The 18,693-nt window shown below is 41.7% G+C and overlaps 1 protein-coding gene across 4 annotated transcripts; it reads right to left on the bottom strand.

Moving 5' to 3' along the window:
* Positions 1 to 9,118: 9,118 nt before the first annotated feature.
* Positions 9,119 to 17,515, bottom strand: ERI1 (exoribonuclease 1). Of its 4 annotated transcripts, none has more exons than XM_056489214.1 (7): positions 17,297 to 17,515; positions 16,428 to 16,598; positions 14,136 to 14,346; positions 12,729 to 12,812; positions 11,912 to 12,021; positions 10,737 to 10,851; positions 9,119 to 9,543 (listed from the first exon to the last, which is right to left on the bottom strand). In XM_056489214.1, the coding sequence occupies exons 1-7, from the start codon at positions 17,329 to 17,331 to the stop codon at positions 9,301 to 9,303; spliced, it is 969 nt and encodes a 322-aa protein (XP_056345189.1). In that variant the 5' UTR covers positions 17,332 to 17,515; the 3' UTR covers positions 9,119 to 9,300. The 4 variants fall into 4 exon arrangements, with proteins under 4 accessions (XP_056345189.1, XP_056345190.1, XP_056345193.1 ...); XM_056489215.1 differs by having other exon boundaries at positions 16,428 to 16,603; positions 17,297 to 17,486; XM_056489218.1 differs by lacking the exon at positions 17,297 to 17,515 and adding an exon at positions 16,155 to 16,276 and having other exon boundaries at positions 16,428 to 16,516.
* Positions 17,516 to 18,693: the final 1,178 nt, after the last annotated feature.

Raw genomic sequence — 18,693 nt, 5'->3', positions numbered from 1 at the left:
AGTCCAGAGGGTTTTATGTTGACAAGCTGAAGTGACTGCATGCACTCAGAGCTTTTGGAAGTCTCAGTGCTAGAGCCAGGGCAGACTACAATGCCCCATGGCTCAGGAAAGCATTTGCAGAAAACACATTCTCTCTGCCCAGAGAGGACATGCAGAGCCAGCTGCTTAGGAGACCAGGAGCTTGTGTGGAATTCCCTCAGGCAAGGGCCTGTCTTCAACAGCTCAGCCAAAATTACAACAGCAGTGGCACAGCATCTTCCTCTGGTGGTAACCTACACTAAAATATTGAGAGGGAATGAGTTCAGATTCTGCCTACTGAAAAGAAACAGTAGAAGGTTTAGGGAAGACAGCAGCTGGGGAAACAAGGCAGCTGGTTTCCATTTCTAGCACTTTCCTTAGTCATTGCATAAACCTGAACAGCAATTTAATTCTAAGTCTGGATTTCCTCTTTAGAACAGGGCTAGTAACTTCCTTGTAAACCACAGTCAGTGTCAAAAAGTCACTACACTTGTCCATTTCCTTAAAGCAACCACAGGACTCAGCACATGCTTTGGGAGGTTGTATGTCTGAGAGCAAGGAGGTGCTTAACTACGGTAAGATGCCATGCTCAGGACCACAGCACAGGGAAGCAGAGGAAGAAACGTAAAACAAAAGGAAACATGCAGACATGCAGAGCACAGCTGGTGCAGGACAGAGTGGAAAGCTTGACTAGAAAAGCAAAAGGGGGACAGAAAGCACACAGTTGTACTTCAAGGTATGGATGTTATAGACACTTTGTCCTGCCTAAAAACCCCATAAGTGAACAGAGAAGTGGTTGTCTGCCAGGTTGGAGGTTAGGTGGTATGGATAGAGGAACAGAGGTCAGCTAGACTGCATGAAGATTTCTACACATGCTCCAAAACTCAAAGATTAGGGGTGGGCGAGCACTTGTAGGATTACAACTGCATATATGGCTCTAGAGCACAAGGAACTGGCTGAACTGCAGGATGTGCTCAATAAGGTTTTATACAATTTTAAAAAAATTCTGAAAGGAGGAGGAACAGATGGAAAGCTCCCCACAGCAATGGCTATGTGGCTGCAGCCATCAACTCAATTGTTAAGATGTGAAGACATTTCATATCCAGTGTGAGCAAGTGGGACAAACTTCCTTTATATCCAGTGGCACACAGCCAAGATCCTTGCTCTTCATCCCTCGGATACAAAAGCTGATGTTTCCATCTCAGAGCATTTTGCTCACTACCACAGCTACCAAGAGGGTCTGTGGCCTCTTCACTCAGAAAAGCAGCTCTACAGTCTTGAGCATGACTACCTTCGTTCAAGACAGATGTTTGATCCAGAATGACACATCTGGTACAATGTCTACGGAAATGTTTCACGCACAGACTAAATGAGCCAAGCACAGAGGAGTTCATTCACTCTCTGCCAAACCCTGTCACTAAACAACAAAAACTCTTGCGTGTGTGTCAGTATCCACCAAGGTGGGGCAGGTCTCTTGGCGGGAGGACAGCATGGCAGCTTTTCTTTTTTCTGCCTGAAAGGGAGTTAAATCATAGCCTTTTACAATTCTTATGTTTTCATAGTGGAAGAGCATTGTCTGGGGATCATTCATTTTGGAAGTCTTGATCTTCCTTGCAGGGACATCATCATCTCCCAGACTAGAGTGGTAGAAAACTTCCTCCTGCTATGTTTAAACCATACGTAGACCTCTTCATCTTCCCAATCCCTCAAATACAAATTTTTAAATATTTTTATTAGTTACAAAAAATGCTATTTTTATCTTTCAAGGCCAACACAAAGTTTTCCGTGCTTGAAGACTAATGACAATCTATTACAAAAATCAAAGACATTTGAACAAGTTTACTTGCATAATCTAGTAAAGCATCATGCTGCCTTCTCCACATGATGCTACACTTACCAATGCAGCTCTAGTGTGGAAACAAACATCAATCAGACAAATACCCATCACACATCTAATTTGTCATTTAGCTTCAAAATGACCCTGTCCTTACCATGATTTTTAATCTCTAATGGTGGCAGCACTTCCAGTGATGTGCATGTGATAACATGCATGAATGAAAGCACCATCAAACCATGAGAATTTGCCACAAGCTATTTGCCATGACATGTGAAGGAAGGCAATAGATTCTCCATTTACTTATACTGTCTTCTCTACTGTTGGTATGTGCTAAATGGCTGCAACAGTGTCGAGATTTTCATGGGTTTAGGTCTTCAAAGAGACAAGAGCAGTTGTTGGTTGCTGTAAAGTTGTTTATTGTAGAAGCACGTCAGTCTCAAAGGCAAAGAGTTCAGATTCCCAAAGTTCTTGTTAAAACTATTTGGCATAGAGTCCCAAGCAGAAGCAGCAGCTGGTATAGAATCCTGAGCACAGGCAGCAGCAGCAGCTCCCCAGTACAGAGTCCCAGACAGAGGCAGCAGCTTCCTGGTGTTTCTTCTTCTGTTCTTCTCTTCTTGTTCTTCCTCTTCTTCTTCCATGATCGGTGGTAGTGATGATGATGATGGTTGAGGATGGAGGATGCCTTTTCCACTCCAATACAGGGGATTTTTATTCGTAAATCATCCAATGAGCTAAAACCACTAACCTAAGCATTTCTTCTAAACCTATTAGAATCCTAGTTCTGTAATACGAAAGTGATGGTAATTCTTACACATAACTTACACATATAGCTTTATCTATTCACGCAAATGGATCAATCTGTTCTATCTAAAAAACGTAAGCAATGCTCTTACTATGTTTTGATTATGTCTGGGTTAAGTTTTTGGACTTTTACCAAAGTCTAAACTTTACACTACTTTCTATGGCTTTTTGCTCTCTTAAGGCACTTAAAGCATATTCTTACTTACTTAAAACTTAGACTTCTACTTCATGTCTATGTAACTAAATAATATAACTTAATACTCACTTAAAACTAAAGTTTACACTTCTATTTCATGTCTGTGTGGCTTAATATATTTTAATTTCTCTAAAAGCTTTAATTAAATCCCTGCATTCTGTTCTCTCTCTGAAGGACTTAGAGAGGTTTCTGTTTTACACACTCCAACACGGCAGCATTCAGTAACCCCAAAACCATACTCCAAAGGCAGCAGTCCCTGATCTGATAAGGTTTCTGTAAGACCTGTTTATAACAGCGAGGCCAGCAGTGCAGACAGGATTACAGCAGAGTACAGCTGCTTCCAGACATGGCTTGTTAGAAAATCAGTAGAAGCAGGGTCAGAGAAGGACTATTTCATGTATAAAAAAATAAGCAAGAACAAGAAGTGAACCAGCAAATTTCAGAGAAGTCAGCCTCCAAAACCAGCAAATGTGAAGTTTTTTGAGAATGGTCCAAAGAAGAAACATGCCCACATAATTTTGCAGATTAACAGGGTGAAAAACAAAGCTTCAGCATAGCTGAAGAAAACGGCTCCCAGAGATCTGCAGCACACTAACAGGTAGGCTTTGCAGGCACCACCACAATTCCCTCTGATGCAGGAAGCTTGAATTCTATCTCAGCTGTGCCCCTCCCAGGCTTCTCAACTCAAATAAATGCTCCTTTATCTTCAAGTCTGTCTGTTTACTGAAGACTGCTGAGAGTGGTATAACCCAGATTGTGCTTAAACACAGCCAAGCTCAGCACAGTAGAAGTTAGTCACCCTCTCTGGACACAGTGCTTGGAATCCCAAAGAGCCTGTTGTCAAAGTTCAGCTGTATCGAACACTCAGACTATGCGGACAGGTAATATCTGGTCTAGACTGTCTAAATCAACTAGTAAAATGTCACCTCTCCCTTTGTTTTGGTCCTCTGTCATCTTGATCCCTATATGCATGGATGGAAATGAATCACAAACATAAGGAATGTTTTCAAGTGAGCAAAAGAGGGCACACTGAGTCTCACAGCTGGCTGCTACACCTGTCCCTAAGTTACATATAAAGCACTTTCATGCTGCACAGAGTATAAGTATTCAACTACTTATCAATTCAAGCTAGGAATTAATATGAAATAATTTTTCAGCATGGGACTCTCTGGGAAGGTATGTCATGCTTCACAGCCCAGGTCCTGCATGCTACTCCAAACCTGAACACAACCACAATGAAGCAATTCCTGCTTATTGGGACATCTCTGACTCACAGAGATCCATTTGGCTACATGTGCTCTTTAAAACAGGACACATAAACAAAGGAGGTCAGAATCACCTGCAAGTACTTTACTAGTGCAAGGCCACTACTACCATCCACTTCAAACAGCAAAACCTCACAATTATCACTAATTTAGCCAGGAAAGTAGGCAAAACTCCCACAATGATATATCTGCAAGCAGCATCACAAGATTTACAATTAAGATGTGCAGTCATGACCACACCAAGTTAAGAACACAGGAGTGGACACAGTGCTACCCATGGGCGCTCCTGAACTGAGTGGCCACAGAGAGGACACATGCCTGAGCCACGGAATCACATCCCTAATCAGAACACACCCAGAGGTCAGCTGTGCCATAAAGAGTCTTGTCATTCACTTGAAAAATACTTTCTTCCATGTGGGGCCACTTAGTGCAAAGCAGGCACACTCCTTTAAAGAGCACACCTTTAAGTGGCTCCAGGTGTTCCTCCCATAACACTAAGTCCTCCAATTTAAAAAGGGCAAAAGCCAGTCAGCATGGGGGGCTGTGAATGTGAAAGGACTGGAGTAGAAGGAACCAAAGGGAGATGCAACTGTTCAACCTCCAAAATCTTGTCAGCATCCATACTTGCAGATCAGTACCCCATTTTCTGTCGGAGGAATGCGTTCTAGAATGAAGTGTTAGCCTGCTTCCAACCACGGCTCTTCAGCTGAGGCCACAGCTCAGTACAATACAGAGCAGAAGCGTGTACTGACCACACCTGGCTTCTTCATGTATCTCCACCTGGGGAATCTTCCTGGTGAGCTGTCACTACCACCCCATGGAGCTGCCAAACATGAAGTCCTTGTGTTGGGCGTTGGTTTTTTCTTTTTTTCCCCCCCTCTCCTCTCTGTCAGGAATTTTTTCCCATTGACATGTTAAGATGGCTAGTGATAGGCGGAGGCTCTCTGTCCCTTTCTGGAGTTTTTCTCGCAGGCCGGCGAGGGGGAAGAGGGGGAACACGGCGAGATCAGGGGCAGGTAAAGGAGGTGCGGGCAGCTGCTCTCGCTCTGGCTCTCGCTCGTTCGGCTCGGAGCAGAAGGGTCGCTGGAAAACCTCGCCCTGCCACACCGACACCGGGAGCTGCTTTCCTCGGCTGGGGGACCCCACAACCCCTCGCCGGGACACCCATCTCCACCTCCACGCATCCTGTTGGAGCACCGGGAGCGACGCTGCCCCAGATCCGTGAGCAGTGTCCCTCCGCCCTTCCCATCCGGACGCAGCCGCCATCACCCCCAGCGCCCCTCCAGCCCCGGGCATCGCCACATCTCCCCCTGCTCACCGGGAGCTGCCGGCGCTGCCTGCCAGCTGTGACGGTGACTGCACCACCGGGAAAGGTGTCCGCAGCCGAAAGAACTGGTACTGGGGTCCTGCTCTGCTTGTTCTTCATTTCCTACCTGTTGTTGTTCTGTTTGCCTTGTTATATACGTATCAGTAAAGAACTGTTATTCCTATCCCCATATCTTTGCCTGAGAGTCCCCTTAATTCCAAAATTATAACTTGGAGGGAGGGAATTTACATTTTCCATTTCAAAGAGAGGCTCCTACCTTTCTTAAAACACCTGTCTTTTAAACCAGGAAACCTTGAAAGGAGGCTGGAATGATCTTGGTTGCAGCAGAATGATGTTCTAAACATTTAGCCATTTTCAAAAGCCTGGTGTCAGTATCTGGGTTCTCATCTACCCTCCACACGTAAGAATTCCAATTGCTTTATAAAGGACCTGTCAGTTGTTATTAGAAAGAATATACACAGACACAGATCTTACCTGGCACAAACTTCTTTCCAGAAGAGACAACTGTTCAATAGAGGAAGAAAAATGGAAAAGGAGGAATTAAAAACAGCTGTGGGAAGTGTAGGGTGAGAGAAATGAGTGAAAAAACACTGCTTTCTCAAGGTGACCAAAGAGCAGTCAAGGCCTGCAGGGAAATGCCGAGAACTATCCAAGGGCATGAGAATGTAGGGTGAAATGAGGTTTTTAACTTATTTCCACTGTTAAGAACAACTCCCTCCTCATTGCAATGTTGTTTTCCAACAAAATATGGAAACAACTAACAACTTGTTAGACCAAATTATTAAATTATTTTACTATCAGACAAACCCAGGCAGAAGCAGTTTCTGTGGACAGCTGACCTGCTGAGAGTGGCCCCTGTAGCCACAACTCACAAGGAGTTAATGGGAGGCTATGAACTGTTGTGACCTCTTTCCCATTTGCTCACTGAGACAGCTAGGCTACCGCTATTTAACCTGAGAAATTTTTTCCTAAGGTAATCCAAAGATTCTGTGAATCCCTCTTATGTTTATATAAATATATATTAAGAAATTTACTTGAAAGTACTCATGTTGAAATTTGTCTGCAATCTCTTTGGTTAAAGTTGCTACTGTTTCATAAATGCTGACTGCAGTAGTAGAATTGCTTAAGTACAGCTCCAGAAATGTGAAATAAAAAGCAAGAACAGAACAAAGCCTCTTACTCGATTATCAAGGCAATCAATGTCTGCATGCTTTTTTCTGCATAAAAAATTGGATTGTTTTTTACATAGCTGTCATTTTTTCCAGGATGGGAAGACTCCTCTAATAAATTAAAATATTCATTAAAGCACATGCTCTCAGCAAGCTTCTTTAGATGAACAAATGAGATCAACCTGAAAAAACAGTTTGGCTGAATATGAGCATCACTAGTAAAATCACCAAACCATTTTTTTTTTCTCAAGTGTGTCCTTCCCCTGTGGTATGAAGTATTCAGGAAAATTTGTCTCATCACTGAGTGTTGTGAACTAGTCATGTGCATGGGATTTAAGCCACTCAGCCATGGCAATGTTGCTGGTCCACTAGAGAAGACAAATTATGAGTTGAGCTGATGCCAAGACTGTTGAAATCATCTTATGCTTTACAGACCAAATTCAGTACCTGACATGTTTAAAAATATGAAATTATTTTAATGAGTTTGTTTATATTTCAAACAAATCAGCAAACATTGTTAAAATTCACTTCATCTCAAAATCACAGAATCCAATATTCTGTGAAAATACACCTTACAATTTGACATTAATCCAACAGATAAAATAGTATCTGGAATAATTCTACTGATTTCTGCAGCTCACTAATAAAAAAAATCCCTACATACTCAAGCAGAAAACTGTTATGATTTAACCCTTATCTCAAAACATATTTTTGAAATTACTTAGCAAAAATAAACCACTCTGTACTTAAAATAAATTATGTACAATCACAACAGCTCTTATGCAACCTGTTGTATAATTTGTAAAAAATAAAAGTTTCTTATCTGACTGTGAGCCTGGTTCCAGACCTGTAAATATAGACTAGTGATAAAGTCTCTGGCTGCCACCATGCCCAGGGGAGATCTGCTGAACTAGACTTAATTTCATCACAGAAACTTGCACAACAGTAACAGACACAAAAAAAGTAAATTACCATGATACTTCAGAAAAAAGGATACTACAGTCGCTATAGCGAAAAGTACGTTGATAAGAATTTGTACAAAATATGGGCTGACAGATAAAAGCTATTTCAGGACAAAGCATATCAGAGATTTGTATTTTACCTTGTGAAAATCCATAATTTATGGCTACAAAAGGAAAAACAACTGTAAAGTTCAACAAAACTCTGCAGGAGAACAACTTTCTGCTTTCAGGGGAAAAGAAAAATGAAAAAAAAACCCAAAACCATAATTCTGAAGCTGTCCAAATCTGTGACTCAAGAAAGAAATCATATGAAGCAACTGAGAATTGATTAATACTTCTCTCTCCTGCATGAATTTAAAATGGAAGTTTTCACAGTTCCATTGAGGAGGTTTAACAGTCAGAAGAGTAAAGTGAGGCTGGAAGAGTTTGATTAGCCAAACAGTCAGTATTCTTAACAAAGTTTATTAACTGGTTATTTTGTGTGCTGAATGTAGGCAATAAAAAGGTTGAACTGTAACACAGGGATAGCAATTTTTTTTTTTTAACTAAGAGCAATCAAAATTCATTATTCCACTTTTCAGAACAAGCCCTTCTAATGCAAAGTTGATCACATTAATGGTGTACTTTATAACAGCCCATGAAGACAAAGAAAATGAGTACTTTGGCCTCTTTTGAATATCATCTTATCTGAGGCCTGGGGTGAAAGCAGAAGTTGCTAGAAATTAGGTGTGGCCTTTAATAACAAAATTACATTAATATTCCAAAGTTAGACTTTCTAATAAAGGCATAGCTTCATAGTGTCAGAGGCACAAGAAGATACCAAAAATAGCTGAACATGTCTTTAGCCATGATCAAGAAGCTTCCTGTTCTATGTAATAATCACAGAGCATGAAATTTTGACCACCTGGCATGTTTGGAACTTACTTTTACTTTACTCATTTTTAAGACCAAATGGCTGATGGTGTCTAAAAAATTAATTAAATGAAGGCAGGTATGCAGGAATAGGAGATGGGATCCTTAAAGTGAAAATCTGAAGAACCTTCTCTTTTGAAAAGCAGGTTAGAAAAGTACAATCATACTACATTAATGAAATTTTTATTCAACCCCCAGCTCTTTCATTTGATGGGGAAGCAGACAAACATATCCCTTAAAGAACCCAAAACAACAGAGTACTCACCTACTGCTTTAGAACTGAAGAATGTGCACCCATTTCTCCTAGACTTTGTAAAAAACAAAAGAAATTGGTAGGAACCCTTAGCAGAGTGCCTTATCAGGAGGGGCCAGCCCAACTCCTTTAATTCTTCCAGGAATAGCTTATTTGTGTGCAATGAATAAGCAGATGCTAGATATCATTGGAGTACATCACAGTGAACAAATACTGCCCACAAGCTGGGGCGGAACAGCTGCACACAGGCCCAATCCCTCTTAGCAGGTGTTCAAATTACACATTTTAAAAGCTTAACACTTGGTCTGGATTCCAGATATCAACCTCACTGCTAGCAAAGTTGGAAACAACAACAGAAGTCATCAGTACAAAAAGAAATTACTGTAAGAGGCTTCAAAGAACAAACAGCTTCCATGCTCCTCTTTATTTCAACAGAGATGATTAGTTAAGGTGCTTTAGGATTCTGCATGGCAGACATGCTGGCAGAAGTGGCCATTTAATAAGTTCTGGAGTCTTAAGTGGGTATCTGAGGGCAGCTCCCAAGACAGAACTCTGAACTGCTAGTTTCTGTAGCGGGGCATCTGTGGAGCAGGGGCTCCCTCTAAGGGGACTGAGGAGGAGACTGTCATCAGCTGTCCACCGTGAATTCTCTCATTCACCCGCAGGTCACAGCCATCCTGCAGCATCCTTATAACTATCCTTGCAATGTTTTTAGAGTCATCAAGTCCACTGTGAGGTCTCCCATCGTAATTCATGCCCAGATTTTCAAGCATGATTGTCAGTTTTGTCTGGTTCCTAGGAACCTGATGGAGAAAGCAAGTAATATTCAAGGATTAGGTTCGGTACCAAGTCTTGATTAATCTAACATGGGGCAGTAAGAAACACATGAAGATTTTAAGCCTACTTAAGTCACATACTACTTTCACGTTGCCTTCTGTCAGATTCCTAGCCATTTAACTTCAAACCTTGGTGAGACAGACACTCTCATTTTTACATAGGAGACATAGTCAAGAGGAATTTGTCTAGACCTGGGATCATGTCAAGAGCCTCTTACCAGCACCAGCTCAAGATACACTTGTGCTGGCAAGGGTGGAAGCCATGACCTAGGTAAGTTTTACCGTATTTAAAAAACATATAAAAAACAAATTGCCATTCACAGTGGCACTGCAGAGGGAATCCGAGTTTGGTTTTCCTTTTATATTCTAGGTGATTAAAGAAGCACCAGGCTCCTTATTCTCACTGACATCAAGCTCCTGAATGCCTTCAACCTTCACAGGATCTGATCAGCAACACCTGCAGCAAACCTGTAATATTGACCCAGCACAAAAGTAAAGCTCTTTCCTTATTAAATGTCAATCTTTCTTTTATCTAGAGGTTATATTTAGTATGAAAATAAAGACCATTAGCTAGGCTGAAATCCCTTTCAAAAGAAGTATTTTAGTGTAGGCTGATTGGGAATTTGCTACAATCTCCAATAACTCATTTTATGGTAGTCTGACAAAAAGCAGCAATAAGGTCCAGCACTCAGTATTATTTCTCTTGATAAAGTGATTCAACCGTAGATATATGTTCATCTTTCCCTGTCCCCATTACACTGTCAAAAGTCAAGATTATATGAGGGTAGTAGTGAAAATTAGTTTTGTAGTGTATTGAATGAAAACAGGAAAAAATAATTGAAAAATCAAGACAGTCTTTTCATCTTTACTACTTCAAGATAAACTCGATCTAACAGGACCGGTATAACATTTTTAGACAATCCTTCAAGGAGCACAACCTGACTCTCAAAAACAAGATTAAAATCAAAATGCAATAGATTATATGATCTTCAATTAGTGAAGTGAGATCTGCACATGAAATACATTTGAAAATCAGGCACCAGGCAACTAGTTTAAGTAGTATAATTTTATACTACACAAGTAGAGATGACAAGCACAATAGGACAGTCTAGACTTTTAAACCAAATTTTCCTGTAAGAGACACAGCAATTTGTACAAACCTTGTAGAAGTTCCCATATGATTTGCGAATATTGATCCACTTTTTGGCAAAAGAAGGGTATTTGATACGGCTAATACGGCACTGGATGTTCAAAAATTTACTCATATCCCAAGATCTTAGAAAGTCAAAAGAGGAAAACATTAGTCATATATAATCCTGTGTTCAACACATTGCACAGTTGTAGAATTAAAAACTGCCTTGTCTCTGGGGATCAGTAGAAAGAAAACAGTTTAGGAAAAGCTCACTTGCAATAGTCATGGTAAAGAATTTTTTTATATGAATTTGTTAATCATGGAGAAAAAAAATAATGACAGGAGCAAGACTTTCACCAGGATGGTTTCAGGTCCACAACAGTTAAGACAAAAAAAAGCACACCAACTACTCCACCTACCACATCAACACTGAAAACTGCCAATAAATTTGATGCTTACACAGCCCTCGGTGAAGTGACACCTTAAATCTTCCTGATAATATTTGAGAATGCATTTATCTCTCTACTTCAGGTAGGCTATTGAAACTAGACTGCACCTAGTTTTATGAGAACCCAGATTTCTTTGAAAATATGAAGAAATTATCCTATTTATTTAGCAGCCCACCTTCCTGAAGCGAACCACCCCAACAAGTTTGTATGCTGCAAGTTAAAGCTTTTTTTCCCCCCATCTCTTCTAGCCATCTATACAATCTCAACTATACAACAGAGATTTCAAAGCACCTATTTTCCTTAAGGAATTTCTCTGGAGAAGGCGGAATTCCAGAGAAATTTAGGCCCAGTAGTATAACCAGTCCTGCATCAGCTTTGCTTTAACATTTTCTTTTTTTAAATTCACTGTTGCTTCCAAAGATAGCAATGTAATTACACGTTAAAAATTAAAAATTACAGAGTGTTATTTTCAAGTATTATGTGCTAGATATAAATGGAGAATTACAGCAACAACGAAGGAGTCTTCAGCATCACTCTGTTGTATACAGACCACTAGGAAAGAAATGGCGCCATCTGATGGATTTAAGCTTCATTTGGAATAGTTCAGTTTAGCTTTACCGATTTTACCAAAAGCTTAAATTAAAATAAAACCAGCAAAATGGCAGTGTCCTGATCTACCTTTAGCAATGTTCTCACAAATATTAAAAATGGTTTTGCAGTTTTAGATTGTGCTGAAGGGTGCATAAGGACATACCCGTCAGTCAACATGGAATAGCTATACTTTGTTCCCAGTTCTCGTTGTCTCATCCACTCTATGACATTCTGCAGAACTTGAGGAAAAATATCAGCTTTATCAACCATGTCCTAAGAGAAAAAAAAAACCAACAAAACAAAAACAAAAACAAAAAAAAAAACCAAACACAAAACCAAAACCAAAACAAAACAAAACAAAAAAAAAAAACGAAAAACCAACAAAGTAAGGAACATTTTTTCATTAAAAAATCCCTCAGCATTAAGTGTGTAAACTGTATTGGTACATGGGCAATTAAAAAGTTGGCTTCATCAGAATCTTTACAAAACCAAATTACATGTTAACAGATGACTGGACAGGTTTTTCTAAACTGAAAAAATAGTGCCACAGAAGCACCGCTACAAGAGCCAACCTCCTAATGGCTTCTGTAAAGGTAACAAGGTTAGTCAGCAGTTAAACTTGGATTAAAACTTGTGAGGTTGTTTCCCAGGCTCCTTCTTATCACAAGCCATTGCCATCCTAAGACTCTAAACTCTTCAGAATAAAAATCTTAGGAGAGGAACTGATGCAATTCAAAAGGTGCTTTACTCTACTAAATTTCACCACGAGTTAAAAAGAGAATACTTTTCCCTACAAAATGACCAATTTAGTGAAATCAGCTCTGTAATAATTGGGAGAGGGAAAAAACAAGGATTAAGAGAATAGGCCTTACAGAAAAATAACCATGAAAGACTACTATTTAAGGTTACCAGTCTGAAAACATAACCACCACATCGCTTCTTTTCCTATGTCTTTGTGAAGAAACAAAAGTGCAAATTACCTGGGTTATTCCTGTCAGACTGATGCAGAAGTCTGAAAGCTTGGGATTAATCTCTGGCTTCACATACTGCTGAAAGGTATCCTCCTGTAACAGTAGAATCAATTGCTCAGCTGCAGCACACTATGCAGCCCACAAGGCAACTTCTCTGGCTCACCTGCAGCCCAAAGGCAACAGCAGTTACTTGTCCTGCTGCAGGCAAAAAGGAGCATGCACCTCCTGAGCCAGTGTGAGCCTCCTGATTTAGCCATCATTGGATTCCTAACGGGACAGATAGCTTTCCAACCACAACCTCTCAGCCAGTAGGCACCAAAGAGTGGGAATGTGGATTTAAGAGGGAAAAATGACTGCAAAAAAGCAGAGGATTTGGGAAGAGTGAGAGTAAGGAAAAAAGAGGCGAGAGGCATGAGGAAAGCCTTATGTTTTTTTAGGCAGTATCTATCTCTAACAGTTCACCTGCAATTCAAGGAAAGCAACTGGCCACACACCTCAGAAGCTTCAGGCAAGTCCTACACCTCTGGATGCCAGCCAGGCAGAGACAAACAAAATCTCACTCTGGGAAACTGAGAAATTCAAGACTGAAGACTGAAGGCAAGTTTCATGGAAAAAAGGAAGCCCCAAATCCCTGCTGTTATACAAAACCTGTTGGGTAGACAAAAAAACCCCCACTCTAAGAGCAATAAAAACAATCCTGGTCTGCTGTTAAGTCATACATGTAGTTATATTTTATTGTAGCATCACAATGACTACTGGAAATTCTCTTCCCATTAAGAGTTCTTCACAAATTAACCATTAGTCAGAGTTGTGTGCATATCCTCTGTTTCACTGTGTCACTCAATTTCAGTTAAGCAGGGGGTAGTTTATCCTAAAAGAAAGCTGTACTGGAACAGAGCACTTTGAGGCTATCAAATGCCTGCTAAGTATGTTAAAAATCAGGTTATACAGCTGTCAGTCTGTTGGGTACAATGTGGAAACAGCTGAGCCTGACAAGAAGGGGAGTTAACTTCACTTTCTAGACCTCTGCATTACTATCTTCTAGATTGCCTCAAACAGGATCACAGAAATTCATCATTTTTGATTATGATGAATCCCTTGAGTCCTAGAAACAGATTTGCAGGCTTTAAAGCAGTGAAAGATAGGGCAGGTGGGAACATACACAGACAACTGAGAAATTCTGATCAGTAGAGGGAGTCGAAAGCAGGAGAATGATCTACTTGGATTATCATTTGGTAAATGCTTTCAGAAGAGAAAGTTTTGTTTGTATTAAGAGGCACAGAAGATAAGCCCTTATAAAAAAAGTACACTATTTTTAATGAAGTTCAACATCTGCTTAAAAACTAATCTAGACATGCTGATGCAAACAAGTTACTTCATAGAATGTAATACCAACACAGCCATTAGATCACTTACTATTTCCAGGGTACGTGTGTTTACCAAGACAACAGGAAATTCAATTATTTCATGTACAAATTCAGGTGGGTTTCCTTCTTCACATGTTGCTTCAAAGTCAACAACACATATGTAGTCATAGCAGCTGTCTCCATTAATGCATTCCTTCTGCATCAGCTTCTGTTTCTTGTAATAGTTTTTCAATCTCTTTTTCAGTACATCTTTCACTCCTCTGAAGAAATAGGGAAAGTGACAAAGACAGCATTCTTGTGTAATTATTTTCTTGTTGTAGAACTGAAGCTATATTTAGCATTTGAGAGTTCACAACTTATTAACCTAATTTTGAACACCAGCACTTCTGAAGTCTGAATTCCACTTTATCATATAGGAGCATCATCCCCATTATTTACACTACATTTTCTGAGATAACACAGAGGCTGTGATACCCCCCAAAATACCATACTAGGGACAGAATGGGAAACATGGCCCAGAAACACTCTGCAGTCACCTCTACTTCAGCAAGACTTGGTATCCAAAGCCTTTCCAAAGCTCAAGTCTTTGTAGATTACTCCTGGTTAACCTCTGGCCCTGGAAGAAGTACTGCTTCACCTGTATTCCTCTGTTTCCTCTATCTGAAGTGTTTCATGCCTGAGGCCTTTCTGCATCAGTGGCATAGATAACACAGAATCCATCTTAAACGTCCACATTTCACATTTTTCTCAATTTAAATTTAAAATTGAGCTTGAATAACTCAAATAAAATAAAGTATTTGAGATTTCAGTTGTCAAAAAAACCACCTGGTCAAGATCCTGCTTTTCAGGAAGTTTGTAGCTATAAATGAATTCACATGGCAAGTGACTGAAGTTACTTACTGTGTCCTTTTAATATAAACATTATAATATATGAGTGCATATGCCAGAACTACCATGTACCAAAACAGAGCTGAATAAATGAGGATAATTTACCCTTTCAAGGGAGTTATTTTCAAAATTATTCACTACAAATGAAATCACAGAAGCTGTAAGAGATGCATGTAGCAAGTGGTATTATTAGAAAAGCAGCCCACTGATCCACAAATAACTGAAATCAAACTACTAAACATGCATTTGAGAACATCAGTTGCTTCTGCAAAGATAAGTCTTCTTCACTCTGGTTTATTGATCTAGTTTAAGTCAATGACCAGTTCATGAAAAGTTGAAACAGTATGGGAGATGATGGAGAGGGAAACTATCTCTTTCTTCACTAAACTTACAAAAAAAATTGAAAATAGGAAACAATTGACTATCACAATAACCTCTAAGGAAAGGATGGTGTGTGGTAATTCTCTACATTAGAACTGATGCATTATTTGTTTACAGATAAGACTTGATTTATTTGGATATATTGACAAAAGAAGCCTAGCTTGGGTAAAAGAGAAATTTTAAGCTTTCAGCATTTACAACTAAATTTAAAAATCCATATAGATAACTTAAAATCTAAGAGAAGGCCACAAACATACACTACTTGAATTCTGCTTTCAATTTTTAAGTCAGAGCAACAGCTAAACAGCTATAGAAATCTAATGTGTTTTACCAAATATTTTTCTCAAGTAATTATAAGATTTTTTTCCTTATGGGGCACTAAATTGATTTAACCAATCAACTCCCCACCCACTACTTCTTCCTCATTCCTGCTGCCTACAGAAACAACGCACTTTATTTTTCTCAGCTGACTTTCCTCACAATATCTCAAGTTTGCCTGGCCACAGAATTATTTGTCTTGCAGGTAATTTCCAGTACATCAGGAACTACACTATACTCCCTTGCTTCTGCCCCAGCAACCACAAATCCAGCTTATAATACATTCATTTTTTCACATTTTTCTAGCACATGTATTCAGAGTAGCAAACTCTCCACCTAAAGGTACTTGTTCTCTGCATTGATTAAATCCCAAGCCCCACTGCCAGAGTTTGTAGCAAGTATCACATCTGTACTGGTACAGTAAATAAAAATATGGATGTTCTGAAGCAAGTTGCTATATGATGAAGGTCTGCAGCACCACCTGAGAACCACTGCCATCCTTCTTTCCCTCTTCCCAGAAACTGATGAGAAGTATCTTATAGGGCCTTTCAATTCTCTGGGTTGCCAGTTGAGACAGCACACATTAAGCAGTATGCATTAATCCTATAACAAAATATGCAACAAGATTGCATGTAAAACAACTGGTGTCTGGTGCTGTGTCTGCTTTTCACTTTGTGCTGAGTTCTTAAACTTTAAAATAATCATCCCTCATGACTACTGCTCTCAAAGATAAATCAATATGTTTAGAAATAACCTGGTTTCAAGCTTGAACTCTGCGAGTTTACTTCTGAGCTCTTCTCTGGTCATTCTGTTGATATAACCATTGGTTATAGCAATTTCTTTGTAAATCGGATCACTGAAGTTGTTTGAACTGGCAGCTGAAGTTTTGCCATTAGTTTCTTGATCACTGATCCTACAATGCTGCCTACCCTAGAAGAAAGAGAAATCAGGAAGTCATTTAAGAAGGTCAAAACAAATTGTTTGAGCATTTCACAGTTTGTTTTGGCATCAGAACGAAGTAAAGCACCACTCTGTTACGCTTGTGATCAAACTGAGTGAACTTATAGACAGGCAACAGAATCAATACTGAAGCCTGCTCTGGAAGCACTGTTTTCCTAAATAGCAACAAACAGAACAAAGAGACACTAATGCACGTGTCTTGAGCCATGCCGAACAGCAGCTCTTAGACAAAACTTGAATACGCAACCTAGTCTCAAGAGGAAGAGTTCTCTGATGCAAACGGGCAAAGCCTTCACAAGCAATGAGATTTCTTTCGACGACTGAATTAAACAGAATCCACACTGACTGGGACACGCGGGCCGGTGCCCAATTCGTGCGAGATAAACAAAGCAATAAACAAGAGGAAAAACTACGTGCACTTCGGCTCCCGATCGCTGCTCGCGGCCTTCGTTGGGGGCACACGGCGCGACCTCGGGTGGGCTCGTGGCACCGGCGGCACCGCTCCGGAGGGTGAGCCCCCGGCGGCCCCGGGGCGGGGCAGGGCCGGGCGGGCCGAGGCCCGAGGCGGACGGGCAGCCAGGCCGTGCTGGGCGAGCGGGCTAGGGGCCGCCTTTCGGACCAGCACCGCCCGGCCGCACAGCCCTTACCGCCCCGCGCACTCACCGGCGGGCAGGCTGCGGGAGCAGCCGCCGCCTCATCCCGGGCGGCCTGCGGGCGGCTCTCTTTCTGCTCCTCCATGGCGGCGGCGGGAACCGGAGGTGGGGACGACAGCCCGTCGGGAGCGGGAGAGCGCGGAGCCTGCCCCTGGGCGGAGCAACGGCCCCCCCACCGCCGCCGCGCTCGTGCGGCTCCGCGAGGCCGGAGCAGCGGCTGCGGCTCCCGGCGTTACCCTCTGGCATCCAACGCTGTGGTGGGTATGTGCCACGCGTGCCCGGGCCACCTCATCCCCGGTTGTCCCGCCGGCCGTCGGCTTTGCCCCATTGCAGCAGCACTGCCACCTCCTGCGCCTGCCTCAGCCGTCCTGGGCTTCTGCCCAGCAATCCCTCCGAGGTTTGGGGTCATGGCAGCTCTCTGGAAGCTCTCTCCGTGCTACGGGAAACACACACTGGGCAGACACCTCATTTATGCCTCCGTCCGCCTTCTCATGGCACTGTTTTTGCACAGAGCACGTGATGCACGGGCCTGGGACACCCATGGTGTGTTGGGTGCCAGGTCGCAGACATGAGAAAGATTGCAGTTGACCCCCAGCCCCTTCCTGCTAGGGAATGTGCCGTGCCTGCTGACCCCATATCCCTTTATCTAAAGTCAGCAATCAGGGTGAAGTGGGTGGCACAAGATGTGTAAAGCTTTCTGGATCTTCTTGGCCAGGACGTGAAGGCAAAGTGGTGAAGCCTCTCTATCCATCACAGGTCAGTTTATTTGCCACTGGTGCTTCCCACAGTCCTGAAATGCAGTCCAGTATCCCTCAGTGATGGTGGCCTATGTGTATTGGGACCCAACTAATGCAACCATGCCAATACCTCCACATGGGCCAACCACTAAACAGCCCAGAATCTCCTCTGGCCCCAGCCCCCAGCCTCAGTCAGGCCTCCCGTCTCACTGTGGCACACCAGCATGTCCTTCCCTAGACCTGCTACGGAGGATTTGTCATCTTCGGTGTGTGTGTGCCACAGAGATCCATCTTATCTTCTCCACATTGAGTGATGACAGAAGTGAGACCACACACAAGTGCTTGGAGGTATGTGCATGTCCTGGTTTTGGCTAGGAGAGTTAGCTTTCTTAGCAGCTGCTGCAATACTGTGTTTTTTGGACTTAGTATGAGAATACTGTGGGTAATACACTGATGAATTAGTTGTTGCTTACTCTAAGTCAAGGCCTTTCAGTTTCTTGTGCTCTGCCAGTGAGAAGGTGCACAAGCTGGCAGGAAGCATAGTCAGGACAGCCAACCGGAACTAGCTAAAGGGATATTCCATATCATGGAACATTGTGCCCACTATGTAAATGGAGGGGAGGAAAAGGAGTTAACTAGGCGCTGCTGATATTCATACCCCATCACTGGG

Source organism: Oenanthe melanoleuca, chromosome 4 (assembly GCF_029582105.1).
Source record: "Oenanthe melanoleuca isolate GR-GAL-2019-014 chromosome 4, OMel1.0, whole genome shotgun sequence".
In the NCBI taxonomy this organism is placed as follows: Eukaryota; Metazoa; Chordata; class Aves; order Passeriformes; family Muscicapidae; genus Oenanthe; species Oenanthe melanoleuca.
The sequence above is the reverse complement of the archived record's forward strand: the minus strand, read 5'-3'. Positions and strand labels throughout refer to the sequence as shown.